The sequence below is a fragment of the Orcinus orca genome, chromosome 2 (genome assembly GCF_937001465.1).
Source record: "Orcinus orca chromosome 2, mOrcOrc1.1, whole genome shotgun sequence".
NCBI classification, from domain to species: domain Eukaryota; kingdom Metazoa; phylum Chordata; class Mammalia; order Artiodactyla; family Delphinidae; genus Orcinus; species Orcinus orca.
In genome coordinates this window covers 127,162,547-127,186,735 of record NC_064560.1, presented here as the reverse complement: position 1 = coordinate 127,186,735, position 24,189 = coordinate 127,162,547, and the positions used below count along the sequence as shown (strand labels likewise).

Here is a 24,189-nt window from a genome sequence, read left to right as displayed (position 1 = left end):
TCAGCTTTCTTCCCTCCTCTCCCATCATCCCCTGAAAGCCAGAGTCTGCTGGGGCTCCTCTGTCTGGCCAGCTCCTGCCTGGAGGAATTCTTAGCCTGAGGTGCAGGCTTGGGGCTCACGACTGGGCTGGAGGCTGGGAGGAGGGGTGTCCAGGAGGGAGGAAAGGTATTGTTCATCTTGGGACTGGAAGCTGTAGGAGTGGGATAGAGAAAGAAGATTCAGGAATCTTCAGGTGCCACCTCCTAGGCTGACCGTGCTTTCCTCCCTCACTTGGCCTGGGGAGGGGAGGGTGGGGAGGCATCCCTCCTGGAGCTGTCAGCCTGCATCGCCAAGTCAGGGCTTACAAGGGAGCGGCAAGGGGACGGGGGGTGGGAAAGGATGTGCTAACCCAGCAGTTCCCACTAGCACAGACGCTTCTCTCTTTTCTTCATGCCCAGAGGGAGCTACTGGAAAGAGAGGCTGGAGAGAAGGCAAAGGGACAGCAGGAGGAGAAGTTGGGCAACGGCCATGACATGCCTGGAAGCCAGAGTGCAAGGGACAGGGGAGGTGCCTGGGGCGATGGCTCAGGTCCTGACAAGCGGGGGTAGAGGGGGCTCAGCCCTCCAGGCCCTCGGGCTCCTCTGGGTTCCTCCTTCCCCGGCCACCAGGCAGGGGCACGGCCCAGCTGCTCTCTTCCCCACGTCACTCCCCAGACGCCTGGCAGGAAGAGGCCCTGGGAGAGAAACTGAGCTGAAGGACCACAGCTCTGGAGCGGAAGGCCTGCACCCCAGCATCATCTCTGCACTGACTGTGTGACCTAGGGCAAGTCACATAACCCTTCGAACCTGTTTCCTCTTCTGTCAAGTGAGGATCATTTTTACCTCAAAGAGTTATCATGAAAACTGCGTTCTGGAAAGGGGTTTGCATCATGGTCATTAGGGTCAGGTCGGGGAGGGGGGCAGAGAAGAAAAACAGATGTGGGAAGCCCATGGCCACCCCCAGGTGTACATGCTGCACTGTCTCCTCTGCCAGCCTGGGCCCGCTGGGCTACTTCATTCTCCCCACTTCATTCTCCTCCAGCCATCTCCACTCACCAAGGTGAGAAAGTGGCGAAGACTCTGAAGCTGAACTAAGGACTAAAACGAGAGGAAGAGAGACTGGGGATAGGAGGGGAAAAAGCAGAAAGGAGGATGGCAAGAAAAGAGGGTCTAGCACCTAGCACAGCATCTGGCGTGCAGCCGGTGCGCAATAAGTACTTGCTGAAAGAGGACTCGGTGCTGAGAAGGAGGCTGGATCAATCTATTGGGCGCCAACAGGAACATGTCGGAGAGAGCCTCAATGGCTCCGGGAGGAGAAAGGGATGGAGACTTGCAACAAATGAAGCCGGCAACCCACGAGAGCAGGAGCCAGACGCCATGAGTCTGCCCCCACTGCGGCCCCATCTGCCACCCACTCCCGGGGCTGGGCCCCCAGGTCCTGCTGCTGCTCACAGCGCCTCTGCGGGCATCCTCGAGTCCCCCGGGGCTGGTGCCACAGACGGTTCTCCGCCTTCACCGGCTCTGTCCGGGGTGGCCTCCTCCTCCTGTTCCTGCTCTGGCCCCAGCCCTGGGAGCTTCCGCAGTTCCGAGTACAGCACCCAGGCATCGTTGCGGGACACATATTCCCATCCACTCTCCCGCACATGGAAGAGGTCCACGGAGCCCCCCGAGTAGGCATCACGGTGGGTGGCATGGGCCACAGCACGGCGGGCCAGGGCATAGGCTTCCTGGGTGCTCATGTCATAGTGGTAGCCGCCATCTAGCACACCATAGGCATAGGGAGATCCAGAGCCCACCGAGAAGATGTCCCCCTGCAGGCAGGTGCCGTCGCTGTAGACGTAGAAGAGGGCAGGGCCGGAACGGTCCCAGCCGCACAGGGCAGTGGCCACGCACAGATCCAGCCCCCGATAGCGCGACATCATGACTGATAAGAGTCTGGCGGCGCCGGCCACGCTGGGCAGCTGACCCTCCCTCAGTGCCCGCAGCCGCAGCTCCCGCTGTAGCACCCGGTACCATGTGGCGCAGTCGGCCGAGGTGCCAGAGGTGGTGCCCAGGAGGTGCTGATGCACAGGGATGACCTTGCGTGAGGCTGGACAGGCCACGTAGTCACCACAGGAGGACCGCGTGTCAGCCGCAGCGATGACTCCATGACGGAAGCGGAAAGCCAGGGTCGTGGTACCATGGGCCAGCCTGGGGCCATGGATTTGCAGGAAGGTTTGAGGGTCCCAGCCCTGGGGCACAGCCCAGCCACCAGCCTGAGGCAGGTGAGGTGAGGCTTCTTGGGTGTCGGGGGCCTGCCACTTGCACACATCCTGCAGAGCCATCCCTGGGGTCCAGCGAAGGTTGGAAGGAACAAAGCAGGGATTTGTGAGCTGGGTCAGGCGGAGGAAGAGAGAGAGCAGGGAGGAGCTGGGCTGCGGCCAGAACCAGCTGGGAAGGCGTGTGATCCGTGGCTTCCCTTCTCCCTAACCCCAAACCAGGCTTTGGGACTGGCTGATGGAGCAGCGCCCTCTCCCTCAGAGGACTGCTGAGGGGAGACAGAGCGAGGCCAGTAGAGTCTCCAGCGCTGGGGAGACGCTGCCCATGACACACCCGAGCGTCATCCAAGGAGTCTCCTGTCTGTCATCCTCCGAGCACCTGGAGTTGGGTGGTGGCTGGGAAACTGAAAAGGAAAGGGGGCACCAGTGGAAGGAGCAGAGCTGGGTTCCTCTGGGGTTTCTTGTGGGGGGCACTGGGTGCACAAAGATAAATAAGGCCCTGCCCCTGCCCTGAAAGGGCTGCCAGCCTAGGGAAAGGTGGAGACAAGTCAGTGCAATGGCACAGTCAGAAGAGATTGCCATGGGCGTTCCCTGGTGGCCTAGTGGTTGGGATGCCGGGCTTTCACTGTTGTCCACCCTAGGCTGGCATTTAAGGCCCATTGTGGTCCATTCCTAATCCATCCACCACAACCTCTTTTCACGCAATTCCTAACACATCTCCCACCTCCCCTTCATCTTTTTGAATCCTATCTTTCCAAGTCTGGCTTAAGTACCACCTATTCTGAAAATACTTCCCAGATCCGGGCCGAGAGAGGAGAGACTGTGAGTTTGAGAAGAAAGGGGATCTAAGTGATATTTAAGGAAATGATCCAGACCTCCTTGGCAAAGCCTTCCTGGACCCCCAACCTCACCCCAATCTATACCAAACTCTCTCACCTCTGAACTACAGCACTTATCATTGCTTTCTTCCCCCAACCCCTGCTTTATTGAGATACAATGGACGTATAGCATTGCGTAAGTTTAAGGTGTACAATATGATGATTTGATACCTCTGTGTGTGTGTCTGTGTATTGCAAAATGTTTACACCATAAGGTAAGTTAAATCCTTCACCTTACTTGATTACCATTTTTGTTGTTGTTATGATAAGAACATTTAAGATCTACTCTCTTGGCAACTTTCAAGTATACAAGAGTATTGTTAACTATAGTTGCCATGCTGTACATTAGATTCCCAGAACTTATTCCTCTTATGACTGGAAGTTTGTACACTTTTGACCAACATCTCATTTTCTCCAACCCTGAGCCTCTGGCAACCACCAATCTACTATCTGTTTCTAAAAGTTTGGCTTTGTTAGACTCTACATATAAGTAAGATCATACAGTATTTGTTTTTCTCCATCTGACTTCTTGCCCTTGGCAATAATGCCCTCAGGTTTCATCCAAGTTGTCACAGATGGCAGGATTTCCTTCTTTTTTATGGCTGAATAATGTTCCACCACATATATAACACTTTATGCGTTCATCCATTGATGATGGATATTGTTTCCATGTCTTGGCAGTTGTGAATAATGCTGCAATGAACATTGGGGTGCAGCTATCTCTACGAGATAATGATTTCATTTCCTTTGGATAAATACCCAGACATGGGATTACTAGGTCATATGGTAGTTCTATTTTTAATTTTTTTTTTTGAGGAACCTCCATACTATTCTCCATAGTGACTGCACCAATTTATATTCCCACCAACAGCAGCACTGATCATTTGTACCTCTCCTCTTTGAGGTCTCCCTGAGTGGGACCTTGGAGCAGAGAACTAATGTAAGGTAAATTGGGAACAGATTATGGAAGGCCTTGAATGCATGCTGAGGAGCTGAACCTTACAGACCATTTTTAAGCAGGCAAATGATAAGATCAAGATGTTTCAGGAAAATCAATCTGGTGCTGCGCAGAATAAATTAGAGATATAGTTTGTACCCAGAAAAATCAGGAGAATATTTCAGTAATTCAGGAGTGAGGAGATAAGAAGCCAAAGGCGGTATCAGTTGCAATGAAAAAGAATGTGAGAAGCACTGTAGAGGGAGAATGAACAGGACTTGGCAACCTAGTGGACGTGGAGTAAAGGAAGGGGAGTTGTCAAGATGAGCCAGGGCTTCAAGCCTCTGTGACTGGAAGAACATTATTGTCATTCTTTCATGTGTTCATTTTGCAAACGTGTATTAAGCACACAGCGGGCACAGAGATAAATAGTAGAGAAATGCCTGTCTTTACAGTTGTTGGGTTTTTTTGGCCATGCCGTGCAGCTTGTGGGATCTTAGTTCCCTGACCAGGAATTGAACCTGAGGCCCTGGCGCTGAAAGTGTGGAGTCCTAACCACTGGACCGCCAGGGAATTCCCGAGAAATGCCTGTCTTTAAAAGCTCACAATCCAGTGGGAGATAAATGTATATTTATAACCAGGTAAAATGTGAAAGTGCCTTAAGAGAGGCAGACAGCATTAGTGGCAGAGGGAAAGAACCACTGAGAGAAGTCAGGAGGATTAGTTGCATTGCAGGAGTGACTGCAAAATAATACATGCTTGGTAAACAGAGGCACTCTGCATTTTCCACACCATCCAAGTGTGAGAGCCACAGAAAGATCTTCTGCTTCATTACATTCTGATGGTTGGGTTTGGAAAGAGTTGCCAAATTTCAGCATTAAAAATACAACACTCTCAGAGTCTGTTGGGAGGAGGAGGGGCTGAGTTGGGCATCAGAGGAAAGAGGAATTTAGATATATATATATATGTATTTTTTTTAATAAATTTATTTTTGGCTGTGCTGAGTGTTCGTTGCTGCACACGGGCTTTCTCTAGTTGCGGTGAGCGGGGGCTACCCTTCGTTGTGGTGCGCGGGCTTCTCATTGTGGTGGCTTCTCTTGTTGCGGAGCACAGGCTCTAAGCACGTGCTTCAGTAGTTGCAGCACGCGGGCTCAGTAGTTGTGGCTCACGGGCTCTAGAGCACAGCCTCAGTAGTTGTGGTGCATGTGCTCAGCTGCTCCACGGCATGTGGGATCTTCCCGGACCAGGGATCGAACTCGTGTCCCCTGCATTGGCAGGCGGATTCTCAACCACTGCGCCACGAGGGAAGCCCAGGAATTTAGATATTGATGGATGTTGCTGCTGGAATCCAACAAGGAAGGGCAGATGCTGTCTTCATAGAACCATAAAGCAGGAGGCAACATTTCATACACTTGCCCACTTCCTTGCTTGTTATGGCTCCCAAAAGGGTTGAAAAATGAAGGTGGGTGAAGAGAGGAAGAAACAATGGAATACAGCACATTCCTGAACAAGAGCTTGTCTTAGCTAGCTTAAGTCAGAAAACCTCTTTGTACATCTTTATGGAGCCTCAACTCTCCTCCGGGCTCTGAAATGGTAAATTACTATTGACTCAGTTATTCAGGAGCTGAATTGCGAACCCAGTCTGGATTAACTGGGCCCTTTGCTTTTCCTTCTTTATTCTTCTGCCTTTTGGTCAATTCATTACTCAGTAGAATTTCCACCAGAGGGTGGGAGTAAAGACAATGCTGAATCTTAAAAATTGGTTACTGTTAGAGAACGTGGGTAGCGTGCGCGACTGATGTTATCAAACAACAAGCAGTATAGCGCTCTTATTTTGTTGCGCTTTTTAGCACAAACTACTGTGGTTTTACTAACTTCATAGGAAAATGGCCTCAGCGTAGATCATTATTTTACCCAGTATTAGAGTGCCCTTACACAAAATGGCAACTTCAGTCGCGTTAACAGACTGCTGAAGCAGTAGTGATGTAAGTGTTGCTAGGACACCGGGCGGGGCGGGGCGGGGCTGATTTACCGCTACCGGTTTAGAACAGGTTTTCATCCAGTCACGCCCTTCTGAAAGATGGCCGGCCCCACTTCCGTCCCTCAACCTGGACGTTTGCGATTGCGTCCTATGAATTTGAGGTTAATCTAATCCCGTGTTGTTTACGTGACCAAAGTCAAGATGGCAGCCACATCTCTTTGTAATTTAAGGGGAGTGAAGCCATTTATTTTTTCCTCCTCGGTGAAAATAATCACTCGCGTCTGGCTCTTGTGTTTGGAGGCGTGGTTGCCAGGAGTTAAAATGGTTGCTCCCTATGATAGATTTAATAGGGAGTGAAGCTGTGACGACGAGGCGTTGCCCGGCCGCTCTTTGCTAGGCGTTCTGGCAGGCAGTTCCCTTTGCCCTTACTAGACATGGCGCTGGCCAGCGTGTTGGAGAGGCCGCTACCCGTGAACCGGCGCGGGTTTTTCGGGCTCGGGGGTCGTGCGGATCTGCTGGACCTGGGTCCAGGGAGTCCCAGCGATGGGCTGAGCCTGGTCGCGCCCAGCTGGGGTGTCCCAGAGGAGCCGAGAATCGAAATGCTTCATGGAACTACCACCCTGGCCTTCAAGGTGCGGACCCAGCCGTCGCGCCGGGCTCAGTTACGTGCGCCCGCGCCCTTCCCGACCTCCCAGCTGGTCCGGAACCCGCGGTGGTCGCGGCCACGAAACCCAGACGGAGGCTCGGACCTCTCACCCCAACCCCGGCGGTTTTGCTGTGTCACTGCCCCGAGAGGCCTCGGTTCTCGCTCTGGCCGGAGTGGGGGGCGATGGGGCTGGAAGGGCGGGGCGTGTGGTAAGTGGGAGAAGGAGCCCGAGGCCACTTGGGTTGATACCTAGGCGACCCCAGGGTGCTCCTGTCCAGGAAAGGCCGCAGCAGCAGTGAACACTGGCAGAGGGAAGGCTGTTGTAACCACCAAAGGTTTTAGAAACTGAGAAGCCCCGATAGGCCAGAGTTACCGAAACGTTATGGTTTGAGGAGGAATATTGGTGGGAGGAAGCACTGTACTAGGAGCCAGACAATTGGGATTCTTGGCCCAGCTTTGCAATAACTGGCTGTATGATCTAGGGTAAGTCATTCGATCTCATTCCTCAGTCATCAAGTGAAGGTAATACTGAAGGTAATCCCATGTCAAGGGACTGATGTGAAGCTCTAGTGACATTAATATGAGGGAAAGTATGTTGTGAAGTATAAAACGGCAGAGACAGAGATGTTCTGGGTTTGCACTGATGCATAAAGAAATGTCAAAGATGATGTTTTTGTGGTCTCATGTGGCCTGTTTTGTGTTTCCTCTGATCTTAACAGTTTCGCCATGGAGTCATTGTTGCAGCAGACTCCCGGGCCACAGCAGGTGCCTACATTGCCTCCCAGACAGTAAAGAAGGTGATAGAGATCAACCCCTACCTGCTGGGTACCATGGCTGGGGGTGCAGCGGATTGCAGCTTTTGGGAGCGGCTGTTGGCTCGGCAGTGTCGAATCTATGAGCTTCGAAACAAGGAGCGCATCTCGGTAGCAGCTGCCTCCAAGCTGCTTGCCAACATGGTGTATCAGTATAAAGGCATGGGGCTGTCCATGGGCACCATGATCTGTGGCTGGGATAAGAGAGGCCCTGGTGAGTTAAGCTGCAACCATGTGATTCTTGGGCTGGCACTACAGAGAAGAGGGGTTGGATGAACAGATGAATGGAAGAGCTTATGTCAGTGCTGGGGATGTGTTGGTTAGTTCTCAGTCCTTTCGTCTGTTTGTTCAAGGAAGGGCTGTAGTGCAGGAAGGGGCAGGGAAGTAGATCAGCTGTGTCATTGTCCACCCATGTGACCTTGGGCAGGTTGCTTATTTTCTCAGACTGTTTCATCATCTGTTACATAGGTTCCATGAGGTAATACATGTCAAGCATGTAGTGTCTGACACATAATGTGTTTCCTTCTGGCCTCTCCTGTAAAATGATAAGACCTGCAAAGAGTTGTATTTAAGAATTAAATTGGCTAATAAACATAAAAACTCTAGTCAGTGCCATCTGATAGAAATACAATGTGAGCCGCACATGTAATTTTACATTTTCTAATGGATGTATTTAAAAAGTGAAAAGAAATGGGTGAAATTAATTTTAACAGTTCTCTTAATCCAAAATAACTATTATCATTTCGGCATGTGTCATTAGCCCCATTTCAGGTGCTCACAGCCACATGTCGCTGGTGCCTTCCATATTGGACAGCGAAACTAAGTACCTACTCAAAAGTTAGTCATTTCTCTTCCCTTTTTTCCTGAAGAGAGTCTTTGGCCTAGAAGGGGGGCCCTTTGGGGCTCATCTCCTTTCTTTGCTTGATATAATCACCTAGGTCCTGTTGTCATCTCTGAAAAGAAATTCCTTAGCCTACTTTTCCTTCTGGTATATAAAAACCTTGCCAGGAAATTCAGTCTTGTATCTGATATCAGTTCTTTTTCAGCCAATTGTGACTGTCCCTTTAGTCAAGCTGGGATACAGCTAGTCACTTTCTGTTTAATTTTCCCCTTTGGTGCTTGAAAATAGTTACTCTTTCCTCCTATTGGTTTTGCTTCATTCATTTACCTGCCCCCCACTCCTTTTTTTTTTTTTTTTTTTTTTTTTTTTTTTTTTTTGACTGCACGGCTTGCGGGATTCCTTGACTAGAAATTGAACTGTCAGGGATTCCTGACCAGTGAAAGCACTGAGTCCTAACCACTGGACCACCAGGGAATTCCCTCATTTACCTGCTTTCTAAATGCCTAGTTTTCCTCTTTTGAACAACTGTAGGATACCCACCACTTTTTCATTTGCTTTGGAGAATATTAGTTCATTACTCAATAGAGGATGAAATGGGCTTCCCTGGTGGCGCGGTGGTTGAGTCCACCTGCCGATGCAGGGGACACAGGTTCGTGCCCCGGTCTGGGAAGATCCCACATGCCGCAGAGCGGCTGGGCCCGTGAGCCATGGCCGCTGACCCTGCGCATCCGGAGCCTGTGCTCCGCAACGGGAGAGGCCACAACAGTGAGAGGCCCGCCTACCGCAAAAAAAAAAGAAAAAAAGAAATCGAGGATAAATGAGGAGAGATTTAAAAGTGCACGTGATATAGGAGCTCAGTTTGTTACTTTGGAAATTGAAACACTTTTCTCTTTGAAAAGTGTGAAAGAACAGTTCCATACATCTTGTGTGGTCTAGGGTAGCATTTCAGAAATGTTGTTTTGAACCCTTAGTTATTGGATTGGTCCCAGGTGGTGGAAAACAATGTAAGAGAGTACAGAAACTGGCTAGCAAGGAAAACCCAGGAAGTCATAGCATAACCTAAATTGTACCATCTCAAGAAGCCTTCCTGCCAAGCTGTCCCATTCAGGATGAGTCAGCCCCTGGCCTCAAGCTGACTGAGAAAGGGTCACAGATTACTTAATGCAAGGCTGAATGAGATGAATGCCACTTTAAAGAGAACCAATAAAATGTTGAAGGAATTTGGGGGGTGGGGGGATTGCTTCTGATGGGAGGAACTGAGGCGGACTCATTTTCCTGGATGTGAAAATGAGAGAAAGGAAACAATGAACAAAAGAAGACAGGGAAGAAGCATGAGATTTTGGGGGAAGTAACTGGACATCTAATTTAATTGGAACTAATGTCTAGTTTAATTGTGAAGCAATTGGAACCAGATGGTGAGCTGCTAGGCAAGGTAGTGGCAATGGGACTTGAGGAGGGGCTCCATGTTAGAACCATTGGAACCTGAAAACTGATAAGGGCAGTGCTTTTCAACCTGGCTTGTATCATAATCACCTGAAGAACTTAAGAATCTAGACCCATGCTTGTCCCCCACCCAGACCAATTGAAAAAGAATACCTGGGGTAAGTCCTAGGCATCTTTTTTAAAAACTTCCTGGGAATTCCCTGGTGGTCCATTGGCTAGGACTTAGCACTTTCACAGCCGGGGCCCTGGGTTTGATCCCTGATCCAGAAACTAAGATCCTGCAAGACGCTTGTTGTGGCAAAAAAAAAAAAAAAAAAACTTCCTTAGAGGATTCTGATGCATAGTGAGTGTTGAGAACCACTGAAATAGGAAAAATATTAGTGATGCATTGACAGAATTTGAAAATACAGCAGGATTGGTGGGGCAGAAGACGGATGAGTTTGGTAGGTAATGGAGAACCACTAAAAGTATTTGAGGACAGGAAATTTAAATATGAATTTGGTGACAAAGGCATCCAGCTGGAGAGGCCCAGTGGGCAGATGGAAATGATAAAAATTTTACTACATCTTTGTCTAAACTTTTGTCTGTACCATAGGTTGGCTAACTTTTTCATACAGGGCCAAATATAAGTAAATATTCTAGGCTTGTAGGCTATATGATCTTTGTCTCAACTACATAGCTCCATTGTTTTAGCAAAAAAGTAGTCATAGACAATATATACACAAATGGCTGTGGCTATGTTCCAATAAAACTTTATAAAAATGATGGTTGGGGGAATTCCCTGGCAGTCTGGTGGTTAGGACTGTGCGCTTTCACTGCCGAGGGCCCGGGTTTGGGGAACTAAGATCCCACAAGCCGCTCAGCGCAGCCAAAAAAAAAAGAAATTAATTTAAAAAATTAAAATAAAAAAAATAGGCGATTGACCTGGCCTACCACTGTACCAGCACTGTCCAATTGAAATATAGTGTGAGCCATACATGTAATTTTAAATGTTATAGTAGCCACATTTTTTAAAATAAAAAGGAAAATTAATTGTAATAATATATTTTATTTAACCCAGTAGATCCAAAATATTATTATGATGTGGTACTAGCCAGCATGTGGTACTAGCTTCATTTCAAATGTGGCTAGTGGCTACCATACTGGACAGTGCAGGTCTTTACAATATGATTTAAAATTATAGGCTTTATTCTCCTACTGTGTGACGTATGCCTTGCACTCCAGATAGTCTAAACTCTGAGGGTTAGGATTGTCTTTTTGGGTTTTTTTTCCTTCATTTTTTGGCTGCACAGCCTGTGGGATCCTAGTTCACCAACCAGGGATCGAACCTGCACCCGCTGCGTTGGAAGTGCAGAGTCTTAACCACTGGACTGCCAGGGAAATCCCAGGATTGTCTTAAATATTACCTCTCACAGTGCCTGAAGTTCTGTGCTTGAAACCTAAGTCATTTGAATTATACTTGCTTTTTGGTTGTACAGAGAAGACAGACAAGGCAGTTACTGTAATGTGAGGTAAGATGGGATGGTATGTGTAGAATCCTGAAGTCTTAAAATTTAATTTGATTTCTTCACCTTTTTTTTAAGTAATTTTATAGAAGTGCTGTTTTCTTGTATTTCTGTTGGTCTCCCCTGGTTTTCAACAAGAATGGAGAACTGTTGCCTTGGAGGATGAATCAGATGTCAAAAGGGGTGATCATTTTTTTCTTACTAACCTCATCTCTTTCCAGGCCTCTACTACGTGGACAGTGAAGGAAACCGGATCTCGGGGGCCACCTTCTCTGTAGGTTCTGGCTCTGTGTATGCTTATGGGGTCATGGATAGGGGTTACTCCTATGACCTGGAGGTGGAAGAGGCCTATGATCTGGCCCGTCGCGCCATCTACCAAGCCACCTACAGAGATGCCTACTCAGGAGGTTCGGTCAACCTCTACCATGTCCGGGAGGATGGCTGGATCCGAGTCTCCAGTGACAATGTAGCTGATCTACATGACAAATATAGTGGATCTACCCCCTGAAGGAGGGCAGATGTGGCTGCTTGCCTTGCTTGGGGTGACTGTTGTTGGTAATATGGGTACAGCTCCCCATCCTCTAGTGGAGGGGTCCCTGATTGTATCCATCATTTTTTTTTTAATCTCTGGTGCATTGACCTCCATGTGTTACCCGTTGTTAATGAGCTACTGCAGAGGTAATTATTTGTTTTACTTTCTTGGATGTTAACATTACACTACTCGATCTCAGCCTGTGTTGTGTCTTTTCTCCACACTGTCCCTCCTCCAAGCACTTTACAGTCAAATAAGCCGGGACAGTGGGAGGGAAGTGACTGTAATTACAGGAAACAGCGGTGTGAAGACATCGTCTAGTGAATACATTAACGTCCCCACTCATGAAGCTAATAACAAAGGAGAAGGAGAGGGAGGGAGGAGGGAGAGACTTCCTGATTCTGTCTGCAAAGAGATGAAAAGTTGATGAGGTGGAAAGATGCACAGGGCTGTACCAGGCCGAGCTCGGAGGAAAAAAGCTCTCCTCCTGTGGTGGGGGAGGGGAGGTTGATGCTACATGGAGAGCAGAAAGGTGAAGAGGGTAAGCCAGTTGGGAAGGGAAGCCTTTGACCCTGGGAAAAGAGAGGACAGAGGTGTGTGTGAAAGCAGTAATGACCACCAGCCTGGTGATCCCTGTCCTGGCCCTCCAGTGTGTGCCAGTGTGGGAGACAGAAGGAGATGATGGTGGACTTATAGTCTCCTGGGCAGGAAGCGGCACAGAATTTTCACTGGAACGTGTGGGTGGGGAAGAGGCCCTGCTGAGAGCAGAGATGGCTGATTTATCACACCCAGCGCTGAGGGGCTTCCCAAGCTATGGTGGCAGCAGATGGCAAGGCCTTCTGTTAAAGAGAAGACATAGGACGTAGGGGAGATAGAGGAGGTTGATGGGAGAAACTTAAGAAATGGGAGAGGAGGGCATAAACACTGATTTGTATTAGTTGGCAAGAAGGAAGAAAGTGGTTGGTGAGGGTGACAGTGGAGTGTCGTCTTTTGAGGCCAAGGGGCTGGGAAGGGTTATCCACAGAAATAGAGGGGTAAAGCCTCTTCTCCCCCATACTGCAGCAACCTTCCCTTCTTGCACCTTCCCTCCCCCTTCGGCCTCCTGCAGTCTCCGTATTGACTGATGAGGGCTGTCGGCCAGGAACTGATGGAGGCTTGTTAATTGCATTTGTCAAATGCAGGGAAATTGGGAATTAGTGAGACCAGAGAAGGGAGTTTGGAAAACAAATGACTCTGGTGCCTAAGGAGATTCATTTTGCTGAAAGGTGCCTCCAGAGCCCCTGGAGCTGAGGAGCTGCCAGCGTGGACCTAGACCTGCTCTACAGTCAAAGCAGGCAGGAGCCACGCTACAGCTCCCTTCTGCGCAGCCGTCGGCAGATGCTTAGCTGCAAGAGGCAGAGACACAGTCATCTTCCTCTCACTTAGGACAGTGGTTTGCAGACCTTTTACAAAATGAGAACTTTTTTAAAAATTTTATTTATTTTTGGCTGTGTTGGGTCTTCGTTTCTGTGCGAGGGCTTTCTCTAGTTGCGGCAAGCGGGGGCCACTCTTCATCGCGGTGCGCGAGCCTTTCACTGTCGCGGCCTCTCTTGTTGCGGGGCACAGGCTCCAGACGCGCAGGCTCAGTAGTTGTGGCTCGCGGGCTCTAGAGCACAGGCTCAGTAGTTGTGGCTCGCGGGCTCTAGAGCACAGGCTCAGTAGTTGTGGCGCACGGGCCTAGTTGCTCCGCGGCATGTAGGATCTTCCCAGACCAGGGCTCGAACCCGTGTCACCTGCATTGGCAGGCAGATTATCAACTACTGCGCCACCAGGGAAACCTGGGACTCTTTTTAAAAAATGAACTCTTAAAAAGAAAAAAGAAAAGAAAAAAAAGAACTCTTAGGAGAAATCCAAGCCCCTGAAAGAAATCAAATCAGATTGAAGTAGAGATGAAGGGTCCAGAGCCTCAACCATTAAGCTTCCCCCTCCGGCCACTTCCCACATCACCTCCCACCACCATGCATACTCCCTGGAACTTCTTGGAACCCCAAGGAACACAATTTGAAAATAACTGCCCTGGGAAATAACCTTCAGGAAGAAAAGAGAGTTGAAGATTGAAATTCTTTTACACTGACCCCCAGAGAGCATGAGACTCCCTGGGCTCTTTTCCCATGAAAGAAAATTCAGTCTGGAGAGGAGAGATAGTCATGAAGCAATGCTGCCCTTGCCTTGTTGCTATCTCACACCTGACTTTGCAGTGGTCTAGCTGTTCAGTGTAAACACCTGTTCTGCACTGGCTGAGTCCTTATGTTCAGGCAAAAACCGCATATCCTAGAGTCCTGTGTTCTGGCATATCCCTGCTTCTCTGCCTTCCTGCATTTTGGATAAAAGAAAGACTGGCTTGGGCTTCCCTGGTGGCGCAGTGGTTGAGAGTCCGCCTCCCCATGCAGGAGACACGGGTTCGTGCCCCGATCCGGGAAGATCCCACATGCCGCAGAGCGGCTGGGCCCATGAGCCATGGCCGCTGAGCCTGCGCGTCCGGAAAGCCCTGTGCTCCGCAATGGGAGAGGCCACAACAGTGAGAGGCCCAAGTACCAAAAAAAAAAGAAAGACTGGCTTAATGGAAGAGATCAATCTGTGGTAGGTTTTCTGGAAAGAAATTAGAGCAGAGATAGAGGAAAACTGCAAGTCTCCAGGCCCAGTGATGCTCACTCTGCAATTGCAGTCTCTTGCTGCTGGGACTGGTGGGGAGTTAGCTTTGCAGTGATGTGTGTCTCTGCTTGTGCAGGGATGATGGATGCTGCATAGCACTGGAGAGATGCTGTTGAGTGGAGTGTACCAGTTCAGGGACTCCCATCAGATTAATTTCCCAGTGCAGTCCTCTTGACAAAGGATTATGGAAAAGAAATTGCCTTAAATAGCCAGAAGATTAATTTCTCTCTGCAATTCCCAGGCATCCAAGGGCCAGGGCTTTTTCAGTGATGTCTGACAATTTCTCCTTCCACAGATAGCTCAGTAACACCAAAATGTGACTCCTCAGGGTAGGTGATGGGACTAATCTGATTAAACAGGGAGCAAAACACTCCTAGAGGCCCCATGCTTCCTCTTGCTGGCAGGGAATGCTGTGGGGTTGAAGACAGATGTGCCTTACAGCATCTCCAAACCAGGCAAGGGAGGGCTACAGGGAGCAGCGGTGCCCTGTGGGGTGAGTAGAATGTTCATGAGGGAAGGTGAAAAGGTAGGCGAGGACATGAGGAGGAGGGAGGAAGGTCACAGTTAAATCAGGGACTGAAGCATAATAGTTACTGAGTGTTCCCTCTTTAGGCAAAACCAGAAGGTCAGTGTCTCTTGATATCCTCCTCAGCTAGCAAATGAGAAAACTGTCAAAGCCATTTGGGGAATGGAAAGTTACATCCTTTGAGGGGAAATAAAACAACTGATTTGTTATGGTCCACAGGTTCTATGTGGACTCTCAGGGGAGGGAGGCAAGGGGGGGGATGGAAAGGGAGTAAGGTGAAAAAAGGTTGGAGGGAAACTGGGGGAGCATTTCCCTAGTCTCAGAAGAAGGAGGATGGTTGGGTCAGTGATGAATTCACATGAGCGTATCTAATTTGGTGAATACAATTAGATATTTCATTTTCTGTTAGTTTTGGTTGTTTTTTTAAGACCCCCTCCTGCCAGGGCTCTAGCAGTAGATTAGATGCTTTGAAACTGACCAGCAGCAGTGACCTCAAGACAGGATTAACAGCTTTATGATTTAAAATATATGTATAGGGACTTCCCTCGAGGCGGTTAAGAATCCGCCTGCCAATGCAGGAAACACGGGTTAGAGCCCTGGTCCGGGAAGATCCCACATGCCGCGGAGCAACTAAACCCGTGCGCCACAACTACTGAGCCTGTGTGCCACAACTACTGAAGCCCGCGTGCCTAGAGCCCGTGCTCCACAACAAGAGAAGCCACCTCAATGAGAAGCCCGCGCACCGCAACGAAGAATAGCTTCCGCTCGCTGCAACTAGAGAAAGCCCGCGTGCAGCAACAAAGACCCAACGCAGCCAAAAAAAAATTTTTAAATAATAATAAATTTATTTTAAAAATAAAACATGTATATTGCAACTAAGCATCTCTGCTATTTTGGGGTATTTTTTCTTGTTTGTTTTTTAAATTCTAGTTTCCCTTTAGGAAGCCAGAATCGTATTGGGAAAGCTTTAATTATAGCGGGCAAGATGAGAGAGCAAACACAGCAGTCACAACTGCTCTGATGAGCAGCTGTTGCCACCTCCTGCCTGACCCGGGCCACCCCCCACCCCTGCATCAGCCGACTCTCCACATCCCCACAGTGCACCCCAGGGCTGGCCTCACAGCCAAGTTCTTGCTTCTCGGGGCTATGCCCCACTGAAGCATTTCAATAAAAACCATTTCTAAAATGTCCCATTCGCCGTTGTTAATGGGTCAGGCAGAAATTCTACCCACGTCAGCTTCTTGGGTTTATTTAACCCAACTCATTTCTCCCTGAAGCTCTGCCTCTGAGTCAGGTGCCAAGCCTAACTTGGCACTTCACACTTTATAATCCAGACTTAGCTGTCATCAGCCGTGAAGATCTGAACCAGTTTATGTGAAAGGAAATTAGACACCGTGGGTTCAACCCCTTCTGATGCCTCCCCCTATATCAGCCCCACCCCCATCTTCTCAGGATGCCCCTTCTTTCTGTTGTCTCTCTGCTTGATATCATGTTTTCTCTCTGCTCTCACTTTATAAAAATTCCCTTCTCTTTCCTCCACAGAATTTAAATAAAAACTAATCAATCAATAAACCAAGTGCTGCTTATGGACGTTAATGTAACAAGAAAAGGTTATTGCTAGCTTCAGGGTACCCAAAAAGCTGGTATTACAGAGGGAAAGACAGATGGAATGCGAGAAAGTGAGCTAGAGAAAACAAGAGACAAAATGAGAAAGAAAAGTGACTCCTGGACAGCAAGAGCGAGATTGAGCAAAGAGGAGAGGGAGACGGGTCGTGGCAGAGAAGATGGATGGAGACATTGATAGGCAGAGCTGGACTGTGAATGGGGGTGTGGGTCAGGGAGTGGGAAGGGAGACTCAGAAGGACAAGTGATAGAGTGGGCAGAGAAATAGGGAAGAAGGAAACAGCGAGAAGCTAATGCACAGTGAAACATGTCCCCCTGGAGACAGATAATTTCTCCAGCCATACATAATGAACACGTGCCTCTGTGTGCTGCCCCTGTACTGTCACAGTCACTTACATTCTGCAAGAATCTCTCTCTGTCTACCCTGCTTGTGCAAGGTTGGAAAGAAGGTTTGAGCTCTCTCAGAACCACCTTTTCTCAACCCAGCCAGGAAGACAGAAAAGCAGAAACCGGTCTCATAAGAGCAGGAGGGTAAGTAAGGCAGGATCACAGATTCAGTACCTTTTAACATTTTATTTTCTGACTCACAAAGAGGTCCTCTCTCCCCTCACTTTCATACCCCCTGGCCACATACCTCACACATACATGCCCACAGGTCAGGACCAAGGCTGTTCAAATAGCGAGAGGGGGGCCACAAGTTCCCAGGGAGACAGGAATAGCAGGTGCTTCTGGTAAGAAGGAAATAAGTAGGTCCACGTAGAAATGTGTGTAGCCCACAAGGGACTAAAGTCAAAGGGATATTTTTGTACGTATTGCAGCTCTTTTCCTAGCCTCGCCTCAATATCATCACTATCCCAAGGACACCAGACATTCTTAGCTTCCCCATGCACAGAGTTTCACAGAATACATTGACCCTTTTTTCATGGTAGTTCATCTGGAGCAGTGATGTGCATTGTTGTCTGATTAGAGGAAATCCATTGAGCACCAGGGTTCTGTGGGAGGGCTCATAATCATTCTGTTTCCCTTGAGTCTTGAGGCTGCACTCGAAGCTTAATCTTTAGAAAAGAAAGCAGTGGAGCAGTTTAAACCAGAACAACAGATTAAGCATGGTCCCACATCTCTAAGTACGTCCCAAAGAGGGAAAATGGCACATAAAGGTGGATCAGCCTTGAGTCAGTAGAGCCCAGGTGTGGTCCTTGGCTGCATGGGCTACATCCATGAGCATCTGTGTAAGGTCTCTGATTGTTTTATGATACCTGTCTTCCTTTTCAGTTAAACACTTTACTACACTTTTTGTTTATTCTCCAATGTCTAGCGTGCTGCAGGCTACTCAGTAGAGATAATAAATGTATTTTTAATGAATAAATGAATGAATGAAGGATTTCACTATGGTGTCTTAATGCCAGTGATTCTTACTCTTCTCAGCATTGTGACTCCCTATTATTGTTGCATTTCAAGATGCTGTTTGCTCCTCTGAAACATACTATGAAACGTTATATTAATTTTTAAATTAAGATAAATTAAAATTACTTGCTTTATGAATCTTTAAAAAATGTTTTGCCAACCCCCTGCTTATAAATGACTACAACTAGGTGTCATAAAAGGCAGTTTTGAGAAGCATTCCTGCCCATCCCCACCTTGCCTGGATTCTGCGGTCCTGCTCTCTTTCTCTTCAAATGGCAGGATTAGTCTCACACAAAATACGATCAGCCCCTGAAGAACTGAGCTCCAGGTGTAGCTCTGTAGGTTTTCTCCCTTACCATATTTTGTTTTATTTTGCTTTCTCTTCAATCCATGGACAGAGGCTTAGCCAATACCCAAGCCTGGTTCCTGGATGTCAGGTGCATGAGTGACTTGCTCTTTATAAGGGAAGGACTAATGGTGAAAGAGAAGAAGTTGTGCCACCAAGCCCCACACCCAAAAATGGAGACAAGCCACCTTTCTTTGGGTTTTGGTTTCCTTCAAAATCTAGAATTGTTGCCACTTGTCTTTCTTCCACCGGTTTAAACAAAATGTTTTGACATTCTAGGTGGTGTTCATTAACATGTGCTTTAGAATTTTCTGAAGAATTATAACGGAGTTCTAAAATGAATCAGAGAATTCCAGAGACCTTAAGACCCTGACCTTGTCTTGAGAAAGGGCTGAATCTAAATATCTAAAGCAAACAGTTTTATCTATATTTTAAAAATTCTGAAATGCTTGAAAACTTCAGAGAAGTTGAAAGAATAGTACAATGAATACCCACTTACCCTTCACATACGTTCACTAATTGTTATCATTTTGCCACATTTACTTTATATGTATACATCCATTTATTTATTAATATTTATTTTACTGAATCATTTGAAAGTAAGTTACAAAGATCATGACATTTGACCCTTAAATATGTCTCCTAAGAACTAAGCTATTCCCTTACAAAACCACAGTACTGTTAACACACCAAGAAATTTAACATTACTATGATCGTATTATCTAATACCCTGTCTGTATTCAAATTCACCAACTGTCCCAGTAATGTACATCATATATATTTTTTCCTGATCCAGGATTCAATCAAGGCTCACACATCACATTTAACTGTCGTGTCATTTCAGCTGCTTTAATTTAGAATAGGTCCTCATATTTGTGTGTGTGTCTCTTATGACATTTATACTTTAAAGAGCACAGACCATAATATGTCCTGTGAAATCTGGATTTGTCTGATTCTTTCCTCATGATTAGATTCAGGTTAAACATTTTTAGCAAGAATATTCCCTAGGTGATATTGTATACTTCCCATTGCACTGCTGCTGGAGACACATAATGTCAGTTTGTTACATTATAGATGACGCTGAAGTTTGCCTGCTAGGTTTCTCTATTTGGGGACTTCCCTGGTGGCACAGTGGTTAAGAATCCGCCTGCCAATGCAGGGGACACGGGTGTGAGCCCTGGTCCAGGAAGATCCCACATGCCGCGGAGCAACTAAGCCCATGCACCACAAATACTGAACCCACGCGCCTAGAGCCCGTGCTCCGCGACAAGAGAAGCCACCGCAATGAGAAGCCCATACACCACAACGAAGAGTAGCCCCCGCTCACCGCAGCTAGAGAAAGCCCCAGCGCAGCAACGAAGAACCAAAAATAAATAAATAAATATATTTAAAAAAGAAATAAAGGTACATTATTTGCCCTTTGTAATTAATTAGTAAACTAATAAGAAGTAGAGTGATTATTTGAAATCATGGGAATATCCTGTACTCCCATAGTCTTGCACCCATTGGTTTTAGCATCCCTGATGATCCTTCCTGAATCAATTTTTGCATTGGTGGTTGCAAGTGTTGGTTTTTCAAATTCTGTCATTTCTTCTACCTGTATAAGCTGGCATCTATCTTTCTTTTCCTCTTCCTCATTGTACTTTGCATTTACCTATCTTTAATTTTTTATTTTATTGCATTTTAATTTATTCTTTATTTGCAGGTCTTTAAAGAAAAACTTCCCAGCTGTTTATACAATTTATTTTGCATTTAATAAATCGTCAAATCCATAACTCTTTTCTTTTAAAATCTAATCGAACCTCATTCTTGCTACAACATAAACACCTTTCTTCACTCTTCCTTGAGTACTTCCCTGCTGCCTGCCTCTCTTCCTTCTCTTTTCCTTTGCATTATCTTCCACCTTTCTGTAACCTCTCTCATTTCTCCAAATCTCAACTCTCTCAGACACTTCCCTCTCCAGTGTCTCTGAGGACACAGTCCCAACTGGCTCTGGGATTTCCTTCCACTACTGTTCTAAAATGCTCTTGGGTGTGGTAATGAATAACTGTCAGAAACAGCTTCCTGGCCTCATGCCAGGGGAAGTTAGACTTCACTGTGTGGAGAGGCCCCTTTGGGATCTCACTGAACAGAAACAGCTTAAAATACTAAAGAGATCTGTTTGATTCAAAGCTAAATAAGTAGCTTTTCCTCAATTGACAAGTCATCTGTGAAGTTTAACATTTGAAATCTCAAATGCTTTAGAATTTTAAATTGTAATTAGGTGAAAAAGGTGCATTTTCTCCCTATTCTCATTACCTAAGAGCACAAAAATGGTTTACTCAAACTTTCTACCAAAGATTCCCCTGTGACAATAAGGAAAAAAAAAAAAAGAAAAAGAAATGACAGGACTTCCCTGGTGGTCCAGTGGTTAAGACTTTGAGCTTCCACTGCAGGGGGGCGGATGCCGCATGGCGCAACCAAAAACAAAAAATAGAAAGAAAGAAAGAGGGCTTCCCAGGTGGTGCAGTGGTTAAGAATCCGCCTGCCAATGCAGGGGACACGGGTTTGAGCCCTGGTCCGGGAAGATCCCACATGCCACCCGCGCAGCAACAAAGACCCAACGCAGCCTAAAATAAATTAATTAAAAAAAGAAAGAAAGAAAAGAAATGGCTTTTCCATCTTAACTCCGACCTTTGTAGAAATGGACTCATAATTAAAGATATATCCCAAAAGATGTTGTATGGGGGTTGTGAACATTCTACTGATAATCAGAGGGAAGACAGGCTTCTCTTTCATGGACTCAGAACGAGAGAGCCAAAGAGTATAACATAGCAAGGCAGAGTGGATTGCAATTTAGGCAGAGACTAATGAATGGTCAAGAGCACAGGTCCTGGAGTCAGAAGACCTGGATTCAAGTTCTGACTCCACCATTTAATGAGCTTAATGACCTTGAGGTAAGTCACCCTCCCTCTCTGAGTCTTAGTTTTCTCATTAGTAAAAGAGGCAATATAATAGTACTTATAGGCTTGAGTACATGAAATAGAGTGGCTGGCACCAAGTAAACCCTCAATAAATGTTGATTATAATAATTGTCATTAACAGTTCTGTTTTCCCTTCATTCTAATGTTTTTGAAAATGATCACCTGTACACCTGAGGATATGAGATGTCCTAATATATTCCTATCAAAAGTGAATGTTTTCCTGGGACTTCTCTGGTGGTCCAGTGGTTAAGACTCCATGCTTCCACTGCAGGGGGCACAGGTTTGATCCCTGCTCAGGGAACTAAGATCTTGCATGCCACACAGTGCAGCTAAAAAAGAAAAAAAAAAAAAAAAAAAGGTAAAAAGTTTACTTTTCTAGTGATTTTCCTGGCTTATATTATTATTATTATTTTATTTATCTTTTTTGGCTGCGTTGGGTCTTCATTACTGCGTTCAGGCTTTCTCTAGTTGCAGTGAGAAGGGGCTACTCTTCCTTGCAGTGTGCGGGCTTCTCATTGCAGTGGCTTCTCTTGTTGCATAACACAGGCTCTAGGGGCGTGGGCTTCAGTAGTTGCGGCATGCAGGCTCAGTTGTGGCTCCCAGGCTCTAGAGCGCAGCCTCAGTAGTTGTGGCGCACGGGCTTAGTTGCTCCGCGGCATGTGGGATCTTCCCGGACCAGGGATCAAACCTGTGTCCCCTGCGTTGGCAAGCAGATTTTTAACCACTGCGCCACCAGGGAAGTCCCGTATTATTATTATTTTTTTAATAATGGAAAACACGGGAAAGGAAACACAGAAAGTCTATAACCCTTAAGAATATAAGCACTAGGGCTTCCCTGCTGGCACAGTGGTTGAGAGTCCGCCTGCCGATGCAGGGGACATGGGTTCGTGCCCCGGCCCGGGAAGATCCCACATGCCGCGGAGCGGCTAGCCCTGTGAGCCATGGCCGCTGAGCCTATGTGTCCGGAGCCTGTGCTCCGCAACGGGAGAGGCCACAACAGTGAGAGGCCCGCGTACCGCAAAAAAAAAAAAAAAAAAAAGAATATAAGCACTGCCACCTCATTTTCATGTAACAGGCAAAGCTGTTGCCTGGGTTGTCATATAAGCCAGGGTGCTGCTAGGGTGAAAAAAACACTTGGAGGCAACAGGCCTTTCTGCTGAGAAGCAGATCCTACCAAGAACATCCTAGACTTTGAGAACCAACAAGTGAATGGAGGAGACATTTCAGCACTGGGGGGCTGAATAAGACAGCCGGCTTGGGGCAATGAGACCTTGTAGTAACCTCTCTCTGATCCTGTTTCCTGTAAAATTGGGATGCCAATAACCTGCCTGTTTAATACTGATACAATCACATTATCTAGTTTCATATATTTCATTTATCACATTCGATTTTCCCCAATTATCCTGATAATGTCCATTATAATTTTTTTCCTAACCCCGATTCAATCAAGGATCATATTTTGCATTTAGTTCTTATGTCTCTTTATTGTCCTTTAATTTATTTTTATTATTATTATTTTTAAAATATTTATTTATTTATTTTGGCTGTGCCGGGTCTTAGTTGCAACACACAGGATCTTCGTTGTGGCATGTTTAGTTGTGGCAGCCGAGCTCCTTAGTTGCAGCATGCACATGGGATCAAGTTCCCCGACCAGGGATCGAACCCAGGCCCCCTGCGATGGGAGCGCAGAGTCTTACCCACTGGACCACCAGGGAGGTCCCCTGTTGTCCTTTAATTTAGAACAGTCCCCTCATCTTTGTGTGTGACTTCATTACATTGATATTTTAGTAAGCGTTCAGGCCAGCTGTCTTGTGGAATGTTGTGAGGATGAAATCGGATATTTTTTAAAGCTGTGCTTTGAGCCAGTGAGGCATAACGGTTAAGAACTTGCGCTATGGAGCTAAATTTTCTGGGTTCAAGTTCCAGGTCTACCTCTCACTAGCTGTATAACCTTAGTCAAATAATTATACCTCTCTCTGTCTTAGTCTCATCTATAAAGTGAGGATAATGAGTACCTCCCCACTACTGTGGCGATTAAATAAGTAAATACATGTAAAGTATTCACAGCAGTCCCTGCACAGTAAGTGTTCATGAACTGCTACTGAAGAAGGCAAATTCTTGTTGTGGGATCTGAGTTTCAAAATCTGTGTGTGTTTAGCTAGAAAGAAAATTCACTCAATTATACATGATTATTTTTCAGTGTTTACTAAATGTCTATAATTATGCCAGCTGCTGCAGTAAAAATTTAAAAAATAGTTCCTGAAGGGGAAAAAAAGTTTAAGATATGATCTCTGATCTCAAACAATTTACTAGTGTGAAATTACTATAATATGGGAAACAATCAAGGTAGAGTTAAGCACTGCTAACCTGAGTAAACATGAAGTTCATGCTGATAGTTGAGAGAAGGAAGTGGTCTGTGTTGACTGAAATAGCTGCAGAGTGTTTAAAAACTGACTAGTCAGAGAAGAGGAGACAGGCATTACTCCAGGCAGATGAAACCGCTTGAGCAAAGGAATAATACAGGAGTGAGGGCAGTGGGAAATAAGTACAAACAGGGGCCTGGGGCCAGATTATGAGTCGTTTAAAATCCAGGTACAAGAAGCAGGTCTTCATGCAGGAGGTAAAGGGGGACCATTTTAGGTTCTTGAGAATGTAGTGTTAGCCAAATAGAGAAAAAATTGGGGACGAAGGCTGCGCAAAAAATCCTCGCCCAAAGTGTAAGGCTACTTTGTCTTTCGCCTGAAGGATGTCACGCACTTGCATGAATGTTCATTTAAAGGTGGGAG

General features: G+C 46.7%; 2 protein-coding genes and 1 long non-coding RNA gene across 4 annotated transcripts; 1 reads left to right on the top strand and 2 right to left on the bottom strand.

Moving 5' to 3' along the window:
- Positions 1-1,263: 1,263 nt before the first annotated feature.
- Positions 1,264-2,470, bottom strand: PSMB11 (proteasome subunit beta 11). Its single transcript, XM_004283179.3, has one exon. The coding sequence runs from the start codon at positions 2,339-2,341 to the stop codon at positions 1,466-1,468; it is 876 nt and encodes a 291-aa protein (XP_004283227.1). The 5' UTR covers positions 2,342-2,470; the 3' UTR covers positions 1,264-1,465.
- A 3,686-nt stretch (positions 2,471-6,156) lies between these two features.
- Positions 6,157-12,048, top strand: PSMB5 (proteasome 20S subunit beta 5). 2 transcript variants are annotated; one of them, XM_004283180.2, is made up of 3 exons: positions 6,157-6,703; positions 7,437-7,743; positions 11,540-12,048. In XM_004283180.2, the coding sequence occupies exons 1-3, from the start codon at positions 6,506-6,508 to the stop codon at positions 11,824-11,826; spliced, it is 792 nt and encodes a 263-aa protein (XP_004283228.1). In that variant the 5' UTR covers positions 6,157-6,505; the 3' UTR covers positions 11,827-12,048. The 2 variants fall into 2 exon arrangements, with proteins under 2 accessions (XP_004283228.1, XP_012393361.1); XM_012537907.3 differs by lacking the exon at positions 11,540-12,048 and adding an exon at positions 11,229-11,523 and having other exon boundaries at positions 6,353-6,703.
- A 1,662-nt stretch (positions 12,049-13,710) lies between these two features.
- Positions 13,711-22,105, bottom strand: LOC117197887 (uncharacterized). Its single transcript, XR_004478788.2, has 2 exons — positions 21,566-22,105; positions 13,711-17,745 (listed from the first exon to the last, which is right to left on the bottom strand). It is a non-coding gene; the product is annotated as an uncharacterized LOC117197887 (long non-coding RNA).
- Positions 22,106-24,189: the final 2,084 nt, after the last annotated feature.